This window comes from Corvus cornix, chromosome 5 (assembly GCF_000738735.6).
Source record: "Corvus cornix cornix isolate S_Up_H32 chromosome 5, ASM73873v5, whole genome shotgun sequence".
Lineage (NCBI taxonomy): Eukaryota > Metazoa > Chordata > Aves > Passeriformes > Corvidae > Corvus > Corvus cornix.
Genome location: NC_046335.1, coordinates 25,173,172 through 25,194,493, shown reverse-complemented (window position 1 = coordinate 25,194,493; position 21,322 = coordinate 25,173,172). Strand labels below are relative to the sequence as shown.

The window sequence follows — 21,322 nt, the reverse complement described above, 5'->3', positions numbered from 1 at the left end:
GTATTCACTACATCGGTGAGGTTTTTTGTCTGTTTCTCTTATTTTCTTTTTTATTTTCCTTCACCCAGCTTTTTTCAAGACCAAAACCCCTGTTAAGCCACTTTAAGGAAATGAATGGCATAGTAGCCACTAATTAGTAGCTATAAACAAAAAGTAAAATGAAAAAAAGAGGGAAAGAGAGAGGGAGAAAGCAAAAATCAACTTACCAATACTATGAAATTGCCATCTCTGATGAATCCTTTCAGGGAGGAGTTGTAAAATTTTCTATAAAAAACCAGAACCCAAGGATGTATGTTGTAGATATCACTCTTGAAAGACCAAACAGCCCTTTCACAAAGGCTACAGATCAGAAGCTGAAGCATCAACTTAGAAAATTCCCACAATGTTTTCCTTGGAAGCATTATTGTCCTTTCAAGATGATCCCATTCCTAAAGCTAAGAAGCCCAAAGGCTCTGACAGACTGTCTCTGAGTCCTGCATTGGAGACTTCAGATGTTACTGCAGGTCATTTGGCTCCACTGCCTCTCTGATGGATACTGCTGCTTACAGCAGAGGGAATGGGATGGAATGGGATGAGTGTCTGTCTCAGTTGCCCTGGTTCATAACAGATTGCATTAAGTTATTCCACCTTTCTAATGGCTTCAGCTAGGATGTTCAGCTGTCAACTTGCCTCAGTGGCACAAGCAAACATTTGCTTCAGCCTTCTCAACCAAGGGGTAGTGAGCTACAGCAAAACAATGAAGACGACCTCTACAAATAGAATGATCATTTCCAGAGACAAGAAACAGAGCACAGTTAAAAATCTATCGTGTAGGACTTGCAACATTTACACTAGACTCATTTGCAACTTGTAAATAACCCGATTTCCCAAATGAATTTCTGGCTGTGGCCCTCCAGCACACTGTGCAAATGCTTCCAAAGCACAGATCACCTAATATTCCTTTATGCATGAACTAGTGAACAAATGAACTAGCTCTCTTTCAGATTCAGCAATGTACCTCACTAACAAATAAATAATAACTGAATTCATATTCAACCATGTGATAAACATCAATAAGCTTTTAGTTTTGCAGATTTTTAAAAAGCACAATGCTTGTTCTATAATTATAGAAGCCTCCATCAAAAAGGAAAGATGAAAACTTGACAAATATAAGCTGTTTCTAAACTACAGTGTCTGCATAGAAATGTTCTAATTTTGCTAAATTATTTCATTAGTATCTAATTAATCTTGATTAAGATACGCTTTAAGAAACAATATTGTGAGATGCAATTTTCAAGTAATGAATATATTTTAAAATAAGGAATATTTTTCAGAAAGGATCTAGAAAAAAAATGTGCAGTAGCAATCTGTTATGAGAGAAATCAGAGATAATATGCAATCAAAAGGTCAAAAATAAAATGATTAAACAGATATCACCTTTCTAAGAATTTCAATGTGTATAATACATTATGCAGAAATACCACCACCAAAGACTAATCAACTATCTAGAGACACAGAAACATCTTTTTCCAGTTAAGATATCTTCTTGCAAAACTGCAAGTCAAATTTTTATTTTTCACACAAAGCACATAAATGCAGCTCTATGCAAAAGGGAGAAGGAATGCAGTTAAATGCAAAGTGTATTTACAGACAACTGTAGAATAACAGGACTTAAAGCAAAAAAATTCAAAATATCTTACCTCAAAAATAAAAAGAATAGAATCTAATTCTTCTCTCTGAGACTTGTGACCTAGTTGCAAAAATAAATAATTAAAATAGTTAAATAGTTAAAAATAATCAGAAGATGCACTTTCTTTATCAAAACAAAGACCCTTAAATGTGTAAAATGAAAACCTGCATTTATACAACCATAACTTTGCACTGCTTCTGCAAATAAAAATTATACTCCATAAATACAAGTTTATAGCAGCTACAATTTGTATAACTTCCTATTATGGCATCTACAGCTGGGAGAGATTAAGTTACACAGTATCTTGTTAAAGAATAATTCCACAGAACACAAAGTATAACACCTTAAGAACCCTCACTTTGCAAAAGGGCAAACAGAGTCATCAGAGAATAAACACTTCTTCCTCACCTCCACTGAATGCACATCTCATTGCTCTGCCTTTATTTGCAAAGTTAGTTCTTAGACATATTTCTGCATAGCTAATGTTATCATTTGTGACCAAACAGAGCTTTATTTATAGCATCCTGCTTTATTTTATAACAAAAACACAAGCATCAAGACAAAAAGAGTTCTATCTGAAATACTTACCTTTTTGTTTAAGGTTCACTTCAATAGTCACAAAGTTTTCAAAGAACACATAATATATATGTGAAAAATGTAGGTCAAAAAACTGTTTGAGATCAATTGATTCTGCATTCTCTGAAAAACAGAACAGAACACTATTTATATTTCTTTCAAATATTCAGAGTCAACCATTATCCAGTGGTAAGAACTGAAATATTTAAAAGAAAAAATACTGGTTTTTAAATAATTAAATAACTAAATAATTAAAGAAACTATTGACGTTTTCATTCTTTACACTGAGGCTAATGAAATTCAGTATGGCATGCTGTAAGCGCCTAGTGAATTTTAAAGCAGAAAGCAGCATCTTCTTGTACACCCATTGTCTGCATGACAGTAATGCAAACAAAAGCCTGCCATGAACCCTAATTCCATCAAGACTAGCACTGTACAGATCAATTTGGTTTTAATTGTCAATTTAATAGAACTAAAGCTAGTGACACCGCCCAAACTCTACAACAGAAAGACCATCACAATCCCCAACAGTAATTACTAAACACAACTAAGCTTAAAGAACGTGGAAGAAGGATGTTAAGTGAGGAACACATCTGCTCTGTAGAGAAACAAGCTGGGAGGACACAAACTGCAGCACTGAATTCCCATTGTTGCTTCCTTATTCCCTCCAACTTCCAACACACACTTTACTTTGTAGTCTGGCTCAGTCCCCCACCCTCCTTTCATTGTGTGGTCTCAGGAGATCAGAAGATGGGACCTCAGGGATACCCTCAGGTATCACTGTATGTATAGAGGAATGTGCTTTCTTGTGTACCCCAGGAAGGTTTCCAGACTCTCTTCCCACAACTCTCTAGACGGTTTTCTGCAAATTCCCAGTAAAGAAATACACAGTGACTTATCTTGATTAATTTTAAAGTGATCATTTTAAACAATCAAGCCTTAGTACACACTGAAACAAAAGACATTCCCTCTCCTGTTATTCAACTACATAAGACTTGAGAAACTAGGTGGACAAAACAATACCATGGAAGCACAGAGGAACAGGAAGACAGCATTTCAAGTGGCAAAACTCTCCTCTTTTTCAGAATACTCATGGGAAACAAACAAAACCAAACAAAAGCAAAACATGAAGAAAAGTGAGGCAAACAAAACTTTTATACCCTTTCACCAGCTGTATACACTGAGACATCCTCTTTCACTGTAGATATATCTTCTAAACAGCTCCTTCTGTGTTGGATCACAGGGTTTTTAACCTGTTTTAGAATTACATCAATCTGTATCATCTCACACAACTGGATATACAAAAATGGCAGAGTATAAAGACAGGAACAATCAACTGAAAGGATGGCCAAAAGCATGGCATATTTTCAGTTATGTTTTCTTATGTAGCTCTAGAGGATTATTAACTCAATTTTAACACAAATTTTGCCATAAAAGTTTCCAGTACAGATTTAATTTTTGCTGTATCACAGCATTCTGCCAACATCTTGCATAATGAGCGTAGTAGAGCCAGGGTGCTCTTGGAGCAGTAGGGCTATATCAGCAACCAAGATCAACTCAAGCAAGGCAGCTCAGCTAGGAATAAACAGCGGTCCAGAGCAGTAAGCGTGCGCCTGACCATCTACAAGCTTACCAAACCCCCGGGTTTGCAGAAACTGCCACATCACCTACAGATCAGCAGCTCAACTGCTACAGTTTAGAGACACAAATGCTAAATGACAACAAAAACCAATTCCACTTGAAACAAGCTGAATGAGTATTTTCAGTTGATCAGGGAAATGCACACGAAATGGAGCTATGACTAGAGCATAAGCACAACAACTACAACCATTTCCGCTCGTGGGCAGAGCCTTAAGTCAGTCCTAGGCTAGGGACAAGTAAATACTGGAAGGAAAATAAAGAGTTTGAGATGGATGGATTAAACAAAAAAAAAAGAGAAAGCAATGATTGAGACCTTCAGGAGAAAGAAGGGTGACAGAAGATATCTTGTAGTCCATATGTTTATAGGACTGTACAGGAATTGCACGTAGAAAGCAGTGGAATGGTTCACTCAATGCAAAGGTGCAGAAAACACTAGTTCCAAATGCTAAAGGGATAGGAAGCAGTTAAACAGCGTCCCTTCCAGTCAAAACACAGAAATGCTGCATTTTTGCAGGCATGTTAAATGTTTCATTTCCTGAAATAGGCCCTCATTCTTTCCTCAGACATGGGTCAGCTCTGAAGCAGACCAAAAGAAAAAACCCGAATGCCTAAACCAAATGTATTCTTTAAACACTCAATCTTAACACAAGAGTCAGTATTTTTGGAGATGCTATTCCTAAATTCTTCAGGCAACAAACTGAAGACTTGTCTACATAACCAGCTGAACACTGACTATCATTTTACCACATAAGTGCATATGTACAACTGGTACTGTGGTAAGGCATTCCATCTTTGGGGTGCGGGATGAGGAGGAATTTCAGAAAATTGTCCTTTTTTAAATTTTTTGTTTGTTTTCTACTTATTTAAGAATAATATGGTGTCAATCATCTCAAAAAATGCTTGAAGGAGCAGTGGTAGACCTGTATTACTACCACTAACACCCAATTAACATTAAAAGCATACCCTCAGAATACAGTTAGAGCTTGCAAGAGTAGGAGGAGAGTAAAAAATTCCTTGACTTTGCAATTTCTATAGCAAATGCGTTTCACTCTGATTCCTTCCTAAGAACACACTTGAGAGCATAATCAAAAGCAAGTTTTTTAAATTGAAACCAGTTAATAACTGAATTCTTGCAATAAATACTATTGCTTCAGATGGAAGAAAATGTAACATTTTATTTAATGGGAATTTTATTCTTTTATTACGTGAAAATAATACTTTTTTAAAAACTCACTAACTATTTCTGTTAATGCTGAAAAACAGCTTTCCTCCTAAGGGAGGGAAAACACAGTTATTCATCTGACAGGCTTGCCACCTACAGCAAAAGAGAACATCTGCTCATCATCAAAAGGCACCTGTAGTGATTCAATCAGCTGCTAGTGCAGAAATTTGGAACCTTGCATTGGTCAAGAAGTTTGGAAGTCATTAAGAATACCCTGACATGAATTATGGCAAGAAGAAGGAGGGGGAAAATAGCAGATACAGCATGGAGATAACAATGTAGACCTTAAGAGAGCTTGATATGGCCACCTGTAAACATCATTCCATTTCACAGCTACCTCTACACTGAACACAACCCATAAGACTAATACATGTATGGAGAGACTACTGCTCTCCTTGATTGCCGTACCATTAAAACTTCCAGTTATATGCTGCTGTTACAGCTTTCTTCCTTAATCAAGGATTTGATCTTTTTCCTAATGTCTCTAAAATTTTCAGTTTACCTCTAACCTTGTCATCAGCTAAAGGAACAGCTCCTCAACTCTCACATCATAAACCATTTTCTCCAACACCAAGTCACTGTCTCTTCTCTATGCTCTCTTAAAGTATCATGCATATTGCATACAGGTAAAAATCATTTCTTCTACAAGCAGCATAACCTTTTCAGACAGCCTTGAACCAGGAATTTGCAGGAAGTTGCTTGTCTGCTTTGACTAGCTAAATATTTTCTGGCTTTTTAAGAAGAGAGACAGCTTTTTTTTAATGTAAAGTGTAATTAAACAGAAAGAGGCTTTTCTCTACAACTTCCCATGCATTCCTCTTTTTTAAACAAAAGAACTTTACATTTTTCTACCACAGGTCATGTAACTAACACAAACTAAAGTATTCCTTCTGTTCTTGCTTCTAAATCTGGATTGGGAGGAGAGAAGGACTCAGAAATAGAGCTGGCATCATATGAAATAGTTGGAAAAGTTCCTCAGAATGTGAGAGGGAAGAATGGGATACTAGTGTATTCCAAAGGGATGTAAAAACTAAAGTTTCTACTGTACAAAGCATAGTTTCAGTACACTAAAATCCAGATTTTCAGCAGTTTATGAAAGCTGGTTGTCAAGAAAATGCAGTTTTCTTCACAACAGCAATAAACATGGATCTTTGCAGTTTTTTCCTTAATAATTTTCTGTAACTTAGAAACTGGTACCAATCTGATCTCCATACTAACTCTGTGTTCGGTGGTGCTATTTTTTGTTAAAAGAAAAAGCCCAAATCTGTTTTGGCGGGGTCCATTTTGTTTTAAGTTCAGTATTTAAATTGTTTACCTTTAAAGTTCTGTCCTGTGCAGAAAAGTACTAGCTTATTTGCTTTATAATATTTTAATGTCACACAGTATGCTGTTTCTTTGTGCTTAAATGCAACTTTCTCCTTAAAACAAAGCAAACCCCACCAAAACAGATTTTAGACATATATTTTAACTGTTCTGAAGAGAACTTTCATCAGTTCACACCACATCGCAGGAATTAAGAAAATAGTCTGTATGATTACAGATTAAGTTGTGGTTAATTTCATGCTCTATTTTAAGAGTTTTAGAATTTAATACTATGTTTATACATAAAATTGTCAGAGCAGGTAGTATAATGAAAATATCCTGCCTCCTTCCAAGACTTACTGGCTTTTAAGTCACTTTCCCTTGCCCTTACCACAAACCAAACTGACAACTGCAGCAAACAATGACCTGGAAGATGGCCAGACTTCTGGATCTATTTCTGTAAAGCAGAGGCCTGCTATGAACTGACAAGGTCAGTATTAATCCCTGTAACAAACTGGTGCCACTAGAAAGCAAAGGTTTCCATGTCCTCAATGGATAATCAAAATTATTAATTCTTAATTCTCCAAGCTGAAAAATTTAAGGGTGTAGTGAGTTGAACCTGAATTGATGGACAGACTTTTAGACCAATACTGTTTCTTTACAGCAGAACAGTAGAGAGATTTGGTTACATAGGGACTGTCTCGAATAGAAAAGCATGTAACTGAGAAAGGTTAAGTGGAAAACCTCGGGAACTAACTGGTAGCTTTGGCATAGTTAACAGACTGTCAAAGTGAAAGAGCCCTGATAACAGACCACAAATGCAAATCTATTAAACAAAGGCTTCACGTTAGCCCTTACTGTTTCACATCTAACTACAAGCTATTTAGCAAAACCATTTTTTTTTTTAAAAGGTAATTCTGTCAAAGAAAATATTCTTGAAGGTTTTGGTACTGAAAAAGGAACATGACTTAAAGAAATCTTCTAATGGACTTCTATTTTGCATCCGACAAGTCTGAACTCCTGATCACAATCTTCTAGATACAAATGAAAAAAAAATCACAAATGAATAAGCAGGTTAACAGCACCAATGAACATCATCTGCATACAAACTCTTACTATACCAGTGCTCTACAGGAACGAGCAGAAGCAGCTGCCAGCTTTCCAAGCTAATTCTCTAAGGGTGCTTGCAGAGTCTGAGAGTTACACTAGCAAACTTTTAAGAAATACTTCCACAACAATTCACGTGTTCCAGAACTTCAGCTTTTATTTGAGCAGCCTCAGACACTTCCATAGTAATGTACTTATCTTCATTCCAAACCGTCAGAGCTAAACCCACACAGACCTTTCCTTTGCAACCAAGTGGTCAGAGCCTCCCTTTTGTCTATCCTGGGGCTTTGATCTGGCTCCAGCCCTTAGCCTTGCAATTCAGCAGCCCTGGCCACTGCTGAACTCTGCAAGTCGAGTGTAACATTAACCAAAATACTAAAGCAGAGTAAATCTTCCCCCTCTGCTCCTGACCAAAACATAACATGTTCAGGGTTAAGTCAAGAGTGACAGAACATAAAGACCAATTTCTTACACTGCATGCAACCCACATCCAGATCCGTGAGTTATATGAGCAGTGACATGACCTCTGTAGTTAGACTAACCAGGAAAGAGAAAAAAAAGTCTACAACTCTTGCCAAAAATAATACATCTTTGCACATCCACAGAAACTCCAGGCAGCTAGTTTTGTTGCATCTTCTCATTTGCTGTCACTTTAACAATGATAAAACATTTTTCATTTATGACTGATGTTGATGATGTGCAACACCAATGAATGCCATCCAGCTGAAGCATTAGGGCTAACTGCCAGTGAAATAGATTTCTTAAATTAAAATCCCTTTAGATGAATACAATCTCTGTTTAAATATATTGTTTAATATTAAATGATATATCAGAATGGTATATCATTTGACTTTGAATGTGGTCCATTTCATTCTATCCCATATAATTTGACTTTTCCCTATCAAAGACTATTTACATGAGATGTCCAGCACTAACCAACCACCAAGAATAACAAAACAAAATAATAAAATAAACAGCCTACACTTTAGATACTCTGTTCTCTTGCATTTTACAAGTATTCTTTCCATGGTTTCAGAGATAAAAGCAGTATAGTTTTAGATATCAGATACAAATATAATAATTCATGAGAAACAATATATTTCCTTTTTTCTTTACTCTGGATTAACAGATCATAGGCCTATAACTTCTACTCTACAAAAAAAGTGAAAAAGGAGGGGGGAAAAAAACCCACCCAACAAGAAAACAAGTATCTTAAAAATTCAGGCCTATAAGTAAATTTTAAACCAAGTATATTCATTTGACTTACTTGCACAGTAGGATTTCACAGAAATCATTAAATATTTAGAGGTTTTAGCTTTTAAAAAAAATACATATATTTCCAAATTCTGACTGAAACTTCAAATTCAACAGGCAGCACCAACATATGTGATATCAAAACAAAAAGTCACTATTATTAAAGTATGATCTTATGAAAGGTCACATACCTAGTTGTCTTAATTATTTATAGAATGCTCAAACTCAAAGCACTGTTTTAACAAAGGACAAATAAACCAAGATCTCATGCTTGAAAGATTACTAGAACAAACTTTTATAAAAGACCATTTTAAAATCATAGAATTTTAGTTTGATGTTGAAGTCTGATTAAACAGTGCAACATTTTAAGAATAACGCCATATTATTTCCACTTCAATGATCCTAAAAATTGCAATCAGCTGCTAATTGACTGGGGACTGCTAAAAATATGTACATATATATATAGATATCTTTTCTGGAAAATCATTGTACAGGCAATACCTAACTCTGTAAGGTACATGATGTGCCTCCCTTCCATCAGCTAGAGAAGCCTCAGTGATCACACCTGCACCAACTGCAGCTGGCAGCCTTCCTTCCAGCAAGGCCTCGCTGCTGCCACACAGACCCCCAGGGAATCCTGTCCACCATTCCCGCCCAAGGTTCGGATGCTCTAACTACCGCAGTCACACACAGCAAACAAAACTTACAGCATTTCCAGCATACAGGAGCAAGACAGCACAACAGTTTGTTAAAGAGTCACACACTGACCAAATGAGCACTGGGGAACTGTATGAGACTCTAAGGCACTTCCCAGAACTGAGAAGGAAAAAACCAAATGGAGCAGGGTGGGGTAAACGCTTCCCTATGCGAAGAAACTAATACATCTCAGAAGAATAAAATCTATTAAACCAGATAGCTGCAGTTGTTTCAAGAAATATACTGCAGCAACATAACAATGAAAAGCAGATTACCTTTGCTCATATACTGCTAAGTCCCAAGATATGAGACCTCAATCTTTCCAATTTTTCTTAGCATTTCTTAGCAATAATAATATTTCTTACTACTCAGGGGTCTCCTAAAGGCTTTAACTTCTACTAAAAAAACCTTATACCTATGACATGCATAAATTTATCATATATTGTACTTACTTTAACAAATAATTTAATCAATTCTGAATTAGTCACCTGAATTTCACATAATTTTCTCGGGTTCCCGAATGACAAAAAAGGCTGAATAGAGCCAAACTGAAGCAGATCAGAGAATCAGAGACAGGATATGGGACTGAAGTGGAAAAGAGCAGCTATCTACTAAAGAGTTTCAGAAAAAAAATAAAACCGAGAAACAAAACCAAAACCCAAACCACAAGAAAAGCATTTTCCCCCAGTATGCCCATAACTGATTGCTAGCCTAGCATTCAAGAGCTTCCCAAGACAAAAATCATTTACTGTAACTTGTAACTTCAAATTTGATAAGCCTTAATAGATGTTATTTCCTAGTCTTTTTCATATAATTTTTCACCCTCTGTCCCTACACAAAGGAATTGTAAAGCTTTCAGTGTCTTTCCACATTAAAGTTTTACTCTCATCTAAGTCATTCCCATACCTAAATCTTCTATATACTGACTATAACAACAAGACTCCTAAAGCTGCAATGATATTCGGTACAATGGAACACCACTGCTTTACAAAAGACACACAATTTTTTATATACCCTTATGCAGACTCATTTGCATTTTTTACTAAATTTAAACTGAGTTGTCACCAATGACAGGATACTTTTTCTTAAAAGAATACAACTCACTTCATTCTAAGCTATCTTCTAACAGACATTTCAAAAATTCCACCTAATGTACACTACTTTTAATTTGTTAAAAATAAAAGTCACAGCTCTTTGTGCTATCCATCCACTTAGCTTTGTATTGGGTTCTTTGATATTGTTCAGTCTCTTCTCATCCTCACTAAAAATGGCATTATACTAATTTAAATATTTTTAGATATGCCTGACTTGCACCATTGCCTTGCAGGATGCAACTCTCAGCGTTTTCCCATAATTAAATTTTTTTGATTTCTCTTTGGCTAATGGACAGCCATCAGTCTATAATTCACGAGCACTCACCTCTATTCATGACTATTCCATTATTTTGGCTTACTGGTGAACTGCTGCTTTGGATGCCTTGCTAAAATAGCAGGGAAATGAACTAAAACTCCCTTTCCTCCACTCAAGTCTTAACCATGAATCCAAGGCCATACCTGTTTATTGTTGCTGAACCAAAGACTAAAATGTACAGCAAAAAAAATGAACTCTGGTCCAATACGCCTTGCAGGCCTACTGGAAAGATTATACATTAAAGAACAAGAGAAAATTCTCTCCTTCTCCTGTATGTGAAACCGCAGAAAATTCTCTTCTGGGTATCTTTTAGTCTCCAGTGTGCAGAGGCTAAGAGCAATAAACAAAATAAATCATTTTTCCTTCATGAAGATGCTGAACAGACATGACCTAAGATTTCCTGCCCATCCCCTCAGATAGTCTGTTGGCAATAGCTAATTTGGCTCCCCTGAACACACGGAAATATGGCAATTATTTTTATGGGGGAGTTGTCACTGAGGACAAAATGATACACAGCACTTCACTGCTCAAGCTGTGGGACGGTGCCTGTATGAAAAGCCACCTCAGGGAGCAGTCTGTCTTATGGGGGCTCCTTAATTTTTTTTATCTGGTCCTGAAGATTAGTCAAAGAAACAGCTGGAGAAGAAAGGCCATAGATCTTATGTTTTGGAAGCCACTTTAGGCAGTAGAGAAAGGATTAAGGTAAGGAGCTGATCACAGCAGAAGTCAGACTTCAAATACTTCTCTTGCATTACAGTAGGAATATGTATGGAAATACCTTATTCTTCTGCCCTAAAAAAACCCCTGGTTTTGTACCTCATGAACCTAAGAATATCTGCATAATGACAAAATCTTGTAGATGTATCCAAAACAGACAAGCTGAAGAATACTGTTACACCTTTGCCTAATTACGCAGTCACTCACACACTGTGTTCTCCCAAACCTGGAGAAAGGATGTGTGGGAGCCGTGCTTCAGCAGCTGAGATATACACATGGTGGGGGGGTAGGGCATCATATGAAAACATCCCCAGCAAATTTAGTCTGTCCTACAGCCAGTAAACAGAAACCTTAGATTAGATAAGAATGTCCGCTTGACATTGCTTATGGCTTGCAACTTACAGAAGGCACCCAATTATTACGAAAACTGAAGGAAAAAACCTTGTTAATAAATTGCAAGCAACATAAATACAAAATCTAGAACAGATCAGATCAAAATCATTCAGAGTGTTTTGCAGACTAAAGCAAAACTAGAAATATTCAATATACTTTAGCCAGGAAATCTAAATTCAGAGGTACTTAGCTTCTTTAGAATGTTTTTTCCTCTTAAGTTCTAACTGAGGAAGTAGCAAAAAATCAACACAGAGCAAGCTACAACTGGCTCAGTACAGCTAGTTAGGAAGAGTGGTACATTCTGAGTGAGGCAAGAGGGTGCATCTGACTACTGAAGTCTCTTAGATAGCTAGCTACAAAACTATGCTCCATTTCAAGTCTAGATAATTACTATGTTGCAGAAAATAACTCATGCAGAAGCAGATGGTGCAACATGGGAACACCTGTTCCTTTAAACACCAAGGCAAAAAAAGGGAGAAATAGCCGTTTTCCTTTGAAAGGAAAGAATTCAGCTTTGGAGGACAAGATACATAAATACCACCAGACTGTGGGCAGAACCCAGAATAATCCATTCAGCATTCTGTGCTAAACACGGAATGCAGTTGCCCTTGACCCAGCCCTGCTCACATGTTGATAAACTGTCAGAAGCAACACACGCATTTACAGGACTGAAGCGCCCAGAAGAGACTCCAGAGCAAGCTTCTTCTTTCAAGGACAGCTTGATGACAATGACTTAGATTTTTACAAACACATGCAACTAACAGATATCTTGGCATGGTTAACTCGAGGTTTGTTTTTGTTTCCCCCTGGTTTTTTCATTAGGCAATTATGCTGTATAATCACAATTTCTAATTCACTGGTCAGGTTAAATGGCAGCTCACATGGAACTGCAGCAGCATGTAAGGGCTTGTGTGTCCTCCTTTACCAACCGGCAAAACAAAAGTGTTTTAAATCTGGCTCTATAGAAGCTCATTCACATCTACGCTAGTGAGCACTTACTGCTGTAGTTCTTACCTTGAAAACGTACCCAAACATAAATTGTTACTGTAAGAACGTAGGGGAAATGGATTCGGGAGTTACAGGCATCATTTGCGCTCACCAGCCACTTTTATTCATGCGCACCAACTTAGCAGTTTGTGTATTCTAGAGAATAATTCACACGCGAAGAACACTACTTTTTCGCCTCCTTCCACAGTTACCAAAGCAATTCCACCTTCAGACGGAAATGTCCGTGTTTCAGTACAAAAGCGACGAGCGAAGCATCCCGCGCCGCGCCCGCGGGGTCCCGCAGCCCCCGGCACATTGCTGCAGTCTCGCCGCCGCCGGCCCCGCCATGCCGGGCGCGGGGTCTTCCCCTGCTCGCCGGGTGGGGTCTCCAGCCGGAGCTGAGACCCGAGTCCGCCTCCCGCCCCAGCGCCCAGCCGGTCCCTCCAAATTCCCGGTCTTTCCCACGCCGGCACCCGCGGCCCCCGCTGGCACACTCCCTTCCCCCCTCCCGGCCACCTCACCGATGAGGACGCGTAGGTGCTTGAGTCGGGTGAGTGGGTCCTTGCGGGTGTCCAGCACCTTCTGCGTGGATTTCCGCACGTCCCCGTGCGGCTTCTTGGAAAACATCCCGCCGGGCCCGGGCCCGGGCCCGGCCCCGGCGCCGCGCTCCAGAGGCGAACAGCGGCCTCCGGATCTGCCCGCTCTGGGGCCCCTACATAGCCAGAGGCGGCAGCGCCGCCTCCTCGTCCTCCTGACTCCGACTGCGATGCGGCGAGGGCGGAGGGGCGCGGCGCGGAGCCAACTCCCCGCGGGCCGGGGGCCGGGCTGGGCCTGGACTCCCCCTTCCTCCTCCCTCGCTTTCCTCCCGCTGCTTCACGACAGCCGTCAGGTACGACCCCAGGCGTCCCCATGGCAACCGCGTCGCGACGTCACGGCGGCGCTGCCCAGCGCACCTCCGAGTCGTGGTGGGTGGGGCCGCGCCATCTCTCGAACCCCTCGCGGAGGATGGAGAGCGGGCCCCAGGGCAGGACATTTAGGGGCTCGCTGCAGGATCCTCTGAGCAGCTCGGCAACAGTACCTGTGTGGGAAACTGTACTTATACTGTTTGTAAGTAAAATGTAAAGTTATCCCATTACACAGCTACTCTGGCTGTACAGAGACACTGCAGTGTAAGGGGGCAATCCTGTAAGCAATAAGGAAATAAAATCCAGGTGGGGACGGTATTCACCACGGCAGCGACTCCAAACCTTTACTCAAGCCTCAGTTGTGCAACCAGCAACGATGTGTCTCATAGTTCCTCTTTCCACACTGGTCCTCAAAGTGCTGCAACTCCTCACTCCGAGCTCCTGGCCAAAGTTGCTTCTCCCTGATTTCACTGCCCACGCCTTCAGCTGCAGTGCTGGCATCGAGACTGAACCATCAGGCGTGTCTGGGTCCATCACCATGATCTAAGGCATCCTCATTTCTTCTGTGCTGTAGGACGGTCCTGTCCTTCTGCTCCTACAGCAAAACCAGATGAGCTCAAGAGACCACGTTCGTTCCAGTTCCATGCACAACCTCACCAGTGAGGCCCACAACACCCAAGGAAATGGATGAGGTGCCATATCAATTCTTGCTGAGAACTGAATTACTAACATTGGAAAAGTCACAAGTTTCTCCTAAATGTTTGTTTGCATTCATGAGACAGAGAATTCTCAGACTTTCCAAAAGACATCTGCTGTAGTACCATTTAAGACTCTTTCCAGTATCTCTTTGCTTGGACATTTTTAAACAGTCAGTGGTGCTCTGTTTTGGATTGAGGATATCCGCTTCCCTGAGCTAAGAGTCTGATTGCAACAGCTGGAGTTTTTAATATCGGCAATATTTAATTATTTGAGACTTGTTTTAAAATTCCAAGAGTTGTCAACATTTACAGACCTATCACATAAATAACATAACCCAAGTGTTTAAATTAATGACAGAGAACAGTTAGTATTAGAAGCACAAGGGCAGTGGGATTTAGTCAGCAGGCCATCAGTGAGGGACTCAGTGTTGTCTGCCTGACTATATGGTCTGTTCCCCAAAAATTAATATTCTACCATCTCTGTAAATGAGATCTGAAGATTAGCAATGTTAGGTAATAGCTAGTATTACAATTATTTGGTTTACTATAACACAGTATATTTTAGCTGTTTAAGATCTGACAATGATACATTGATTTATGTGCTTTGTTTTCTAAATTTCATTAATTCTAAACACAATTTTGCATATTTAAAAACTTTGAAAGATACCTTTTCTTTGGAGAATTTGCTTGTTTTTCTGTTAATTTTTACATCTTTAACTCAAGACGAGATTAAAAATAATAGAGTAAGGCATCACGAAAATATTAACTGACAGGAGGGAGTGGTGTTAACCAAGATAATAATGACTTCTATAGATAACCTCCTCGTGCAGACCACACCAGGCATGTTCTGTGCACAGGAAAAGCCATGATCTTGCAGAGGCTTGACTTTGAAGCATGTGACTTCGGTTCCTTTGAATATGCATGGCGGACAAAGTTAGAAAATGGCAGGATTAGTTAGGCAGAGGTTAGGTTCTGCTGCATTCCAGGCTGCTATTACTGTGCCAAATTCTTCGCATTTCCACTTTAAAGAAAGAACTTTTAAAATATTCTTGTCCAGGTGCAAGGGGACTGTCATAACTAAGTTTAACTGAACTTTTAGAGGAGTACTGTAGACAATTAAGTGCTGCAGAACTTTATTCCCTCCTCCTATTAACTGTCATCAAGCCTGACAGAATTCAGAAAGCATTTGGGTAATACCCCCAGGCATATGATGTGACTCTTGGGGATGGTCCTGAGCAGGGCCAGGAAATGGACTCGATAATTCAACTCATCAGATTCTGTGATTCTGTAACCTCTACAGGATCCCATAGGATAGTCAAAGTAGTGGGGGCAATTGGGTCACATTCATACCATCAAAAAACTTCTCTCAGTTTATCTAGGATTTATGGTTTCCTAAGATTTTAGCTGTTGCCAAATACTTAAAAAAAATACAGGTATTTTTTAATATATCCTAGAGAGTGCAAACCCTTCAGTTGCAGCCTGATCCAACAGTTCAATGGATACATTGTTTTGAATTCTTGCATACACCTACAGATATCTAAGTTTCTGGAATTCTTGCCTTACTATTATTTAAACCACATAAGTGTACATGATTAAAAGTGAATTAAAATTACTCAGATTTTCACTAAGTATTTCCCATCTTTCAGGTAGCTAGTATAAATCTTAAACCTGACCCCTCTAAAGTGCATGCACTGAAGAGATATTTGCCCACATGGTCCTTCAGGAGAAAAGAAGAAATTTAAAAGAATTTTTAAAAAGTGTTTCACTGCTTCTGATAATTTCATATTTAGCTCACAGTGTCCTTCCTATGAGGGTTGTCTTGCTTTTGAGAAAGAAGGCTCTCTAAATTCTGCTGTGGCCATTGGAATGGTGTGCTGTGAACCTCTGGCTTTACCTGTGCAGCAGTATTCCTGTTCATCCTGAGTAACAAATTTTTACTTAATTGGCAACTATTTACTTTATGAAAAAGGCGCCCAAAATTAGATATTTAAGTTTTAATAGTCAAAACCACAGTTCTGTACAATTTAATACTCTAGTGTAATGTGTTGATACTAGAGATGTTTACTACTTTCACCTAAGCAGTCAAATATCAGGATCCTCTAATATATTTCTAGTATAAGAATCATGGAACAGCTAGCTGTCCCTTCAACAAAATCCTCTTCCTATGAAAAAAACCCCATAATTTCCCATTACATTTGCACAACTCTGTGTCTCACAGATGTAATCTGGAATTTATAAACTTCTGTGTTTAAGGGAAGGAGCTTTTCATGAGCTTATACTCTGCTTTTGTTTTGTTAAGCAGTGTATCAGCATTAATACCTCTGTGTGATACAAAGTCAGAACACTGCAGTCTTTCCAACCACCAAAAATCCCAAGTTTGAATAAACTCTTCCAAGAACTACGGAACTCATGAAGCCAGATTTCCTCCAAATTTGTATTCTAGCCACTGAAAGCCATGAGCCACCTCCCTTCACAACCATAAGCCTTCCTTTGTTTAGTCCTCCCCTACCTATTTGGGATGGGTAAGAGGCTGGACTGCAGTTAAGTCTTAACTACATGCGTATGGGTTGGCAAGCTGTTGTCCCTTGGACAAAAGCTAAGTGAACACATATCCCTCTCTGGGACATTACTAGTTTTTATTTGTTCCAAATGCTGTTTCACAAAACATGCAGACATCTTTAATATTCATGCTCTCATGTAATATAAGATCTAAATCAGACAATGGCTTCAAAAACAACAGCGAGAGTGCAATTGAAAAAAAAAAAACAAACAACAAAACCCAAACCAACCAATCAAACCACCAAAACCAACCACGCAATCATTACCTAAGCTTTGTTTCCTTAGCATGCTAGCACTGTGTCAGCCATGCTCAAAGAACAGAAGGGGTATACGGCCTATCATGATGAGAAACTTTCGGACACTTGGAAGTTATTTAAAACTGGTTATTAAATTCATCATTACTAATTTGTGGCCATCAGTGCCAGAGAATTTAGACTTTTGCTATGTAAAGTCACCTCCAACTCACAATGTTTGAGTTCTAATGTGAGCACTAGCACCCATATCTGATGTGAAAGAGCTTTTGAAATGTGAATACTCTGATACAGTGGAAGTTGCAACAACTTTTCTTTTAACCAGAAGTACTCAAACACTCTCTCAACCACTGAGATGTTTTATTTTTCTTTCCCAACTTATGAAATAGTTTTGCAATATTGGCAAATGCACAAAAGAAACCCTGCATGTCTGCCAGCCTCTCTAGGTGAGAGACAATTTTGTACAGATTATTTCCTTTCTATCAAAGGAAATATTTTGCCCCGATCTCTCCTGTTATGTCACCTGCAGGAGTAAAATGGATATTTTAGAAATAGGTCATATCTTTTTGTGTTTATTTTGATTAGTACAACTTTACACCTTTTGCAGCACATATCAGAGTATTTTGCCTAGAAAAAAACATGATCTGAGGAAGGAACATCATCCAATAGCCTTCAAACATAGCTCATAGCTTGCACCCCATGACTGCTACTTTAAATTGCTGCTGATCTTGACCTGCATGCAAAATAGTATTTTCAGAGTTCTTGTGACCTACCTCCTAATATTGCACTTTCAAATTGAGGGTGAAGAGTTAGAGTTAATAAAGTATTCAGAGTATCATTTTTTAGTGATAAAAAGTGGCATAGTCTGGTTTGCTAGAGTCCAAACACCCCAGGGCTGCTTTTTTCAGCTAATATGTTGCTGTTCTGTCTCCTTTGGAGGACCTCACACCAGCAACCAGACCTGTGATGACCAGTCCAAGACATACTAAATCTTTGAAATGGGAGAGACTCCTAATGAGAAGGTATTTCTAACACATGCTAAAAGCTTTTTCATCCCTGCTTCTCAAGGTGTCATCTATACCTGTATCCTAATGACTCACATTATAAATATTTTCGGTTTCTCCCTTTACAATTTTCTTCTTGCCAGAAATACTCAGTTACTATGCAGTTACTCACTAAAACAAAAGCTGGCAATCAGGTTTATAATCAGAAAGTTAGTAACTGCTTTTCAGATTCTAAAGGGATACATGTTTCTACTCACTGCCTCCATGCAATAAATTAGGTGTCAAATTACAGCTGTACTTCCTAGGTTTTCTGAAGGTGTCCCAAATTGGGAAAGGAGATATCACCATCTGTATTAGCCAGCATTTTATTTATAATGATTGTTATTGCATCCAAATTTTTTCAATGCCAGTTTTCAACAGAATTTCCAGTTTGGAATTTTTACATTGTTGCCAACTGGCCCTGTTAATGGTCTCTTTCTAATTGTTGGAATATACCACAAAAAACTCCCCCGCTGTTAATCCCCACTTCCCCATTAAATGCAGAGCTGAGCAGGTGAGGATGATGACAATCACCTTCTTAATGGTTATTTTACTTTAATGAAGGGCATAAATCATGATTCAGAAAAAAAAAAAGCCAAAACAAATAACACCTTTGTAGGCACCTAACACTTTCTTTCACTTATCTTGATGAAATAGTCATTCTACAGACTGGTCCTCTGGTAGCTGGCTGGATTAATAGATGTGTGTATACACACTAAGCAAAATTATTTGCAAGTCCTCTAAAAGGCTGGATAGAATTTCTTCTTTTCCCACTCCTAGCATTTGCCTCTAGAGAGCTGATTAAGATAGGTGTTGCCACTTTATATGTTAAGGGCTTATAGGTGATCTGATAAATTAACTTTATAGTCTGGAAATAAATGATAAGCAGCCATTAGCACTATGCCACCATATGTAGTGCCCAGAGGTACCCTTTTCTCTTAGGTTTTCTAGCACTCTATTTGGGCAGTCAAGTTAACTTCAACGAGTAGCTTTTTTTTCTCTGCACAACAGTAGATGTCTATATTGCTTGAGCTGGATAATCCCCCCCTCTCCTGGCTATAAACAGAAGAGAAGCATGTAGAATTGTGTGTTATTAAAAAAAGTTTCTGGCTTAACTCGTCATCTTGGTTGCTGATTTCCACCAGGGCATGGGAACTTTGATTTCCTTCTAGGGTTTATTTTTAGCTCCTTTAGACCTAGTTCTAACTGTTTGAATAGGAAATGACAACCAAGACAAAGGTTTCCTGTTTTCCTGCCATTCCTTTCCCGGCAACTGTTTCCAGTAGCTTTTTTTCGAGTCCAGAACCTTTGATTTCTAGTCTTTTTATCTTGCTAGTCCAAAAGGCAGCACTTGAATTGGGGATTGTTAGGCATTTTGATTTCCAGTTTTGTGGTTTTTTCCCTTCTGAATCCCTCTAGATATCTTAAAAAAAAATTCAGATCCAGCTTGTGAAATGTCCTGGTTTTCTTCTGGGATGTGTTCTGGTCTTGTTTCAGGCCGTCTCCTAGCTCCTTTGAGCCATTTGACTATCACCCATCATTACTAACACTATTACCGGGCTACCTCAAAAGAATGCCAGCCTGGGGGAGAGGGAAGGGAAAAAATATTCCTTGATAACTGCCTCTATCAGTTTTTAAAGCTATATGAACCAGCACTTGCCCAGGCTTCGAGGACTCACAAGTTCCCCGGGAAAAACCTAGGGACAAGGTCAGCTGCTGCTGCGCCGTCAAGTAGCCAGAGACATTTAAATACCCTGGGCCGCGCCAGCTCCCTTCCGCCGAGGTCCGGCTCGGCGGCCGGAGCATGCGCGGCTACCGCGGCAGGGCCGTCCCTTCCCTCGGCGCCGTGCTGGGAGCCGGGAGCAGAGACCCCGCGGAGGGGCTGGGAGGAGTGCCTCGAAGGAGTGGACACAGAAGAAAGAAAAGCCTTCCGCAGCTGCACACTGCTGCGGATCTAGGAAAGGACTCGGGATTCCCATGTGGGCTACAGTTCTTTTAAAAATCGTAGGTTTAGATTAGATGTTAGGAGGACATTCTTTACTGTGAAGGTGGTGAGGCACGGTAGTGGATTATCCAGAGAAGTTGTGGCTGCCCCGTCCCTGAAGTGTTCAAGGCCAGGTTGGATGGGGCTCTGAGCAACTAGTGGAAGGTGTCCCTGCCCATGGCGGGGGGGTTGGAGCTAGATTATATTTAAGGTCCTTTCCAACCCAAACCATTCTATGGATCTATGAAAAAAATGACGAAAATTGTAATGGGTATGGAGAATGCATGCCAAGTTTTGCTGTGTCCCTGGTTGACTATAAAGCCGGAGACAAGAAAAAGAGAAAGGATGGAGTTTGCACACTGAAGGATGGGAGGTTAATTTTGTCTACTATTTCTCTCAGTGTCCTTGGAGAAGAGGTGGCACACCTACATACACTGCTCTTGGGGGAGATTCAGGGAAATTATTTGCATTGGATATACAGAGATGTGGAAGAAAAGAAGTGACTAATGTACAGCAATGGTTATTGTGGTTGAGGTGGGCAGCTATTGCTACGGAGGTGGAAATCCATAGGGAAACTCAGAAGTTATTAACTGCTTCACAATATAGCCTCCATAACATCCATCCACACAGCAGAGAGGGGCCAAATTTGGATCTCAATATGAAGAACTGCTACTGCCAGGCACAACCTGAACTTCTTTGGAGCAGCACATCACATCACTGAGACAGACTGTGCTTTTCTACTACTTCAGCTGGCCTAGATTTCCAGAGTGAGCCTGTGCAGTACAAGTAAGCTCACCTTCGCCCCAAAGATATCACCCACATTGACCTTCAGGCCACCACCAGCTCTGTATTTCAGGACACTTGAGGATCCCTGCCAGACATCCTTGTACGTGCGTATGTCCTGAGGT

At 39.6% G+C, this 21,322-nt stretch overlaps 1 protein-coding gene across 15 annotated transcripts in view; it reads right to left on the bottom strand.

The window, feature by feature from the left end:
• RALGAPA1 (Ral GTPase activating protein catalytic subunit alpha 1) overlaps nucleotides 1–13,734 on the bottom strand; it is a 130,834-nt gene extending 117,100 nt beyond the window's left edge. For 14 of the 15 annotated variants that reach the window (XM_019280344.2, XM_019280370.2, XM_019280339.2 and 11 more), the window contains exons 1-4: nucleotides 13,496–13,601; nucleotides 2,258–2,368; nucleotides 1,680–1,729; nucleotides 207–264 (exon numbers count right to left, since the gene is read on the bottom strand). In XM_019280344.2, coding sequence (XP_019135889.1) covers nucleotides 207–264; nucleotides 1,680–1,729; nucleotides 2,258–2,368; nucleotides 13,496–13,601 — 325 coding nt within the window. Of the gene's footprint in view, nucleotides 1–206; nucleotides 265–1,679; nucleotides 1,730–2,257; nucleotides 2,369–13,495 lie in introns of all 15 variants that reach the window. The other variant, XM_019280397.2, reaches the window with a different exon arrangement.
• Between the last annotated feature and the right edge of the window lie 7,588 nt (nucleotides 13,735–21,322).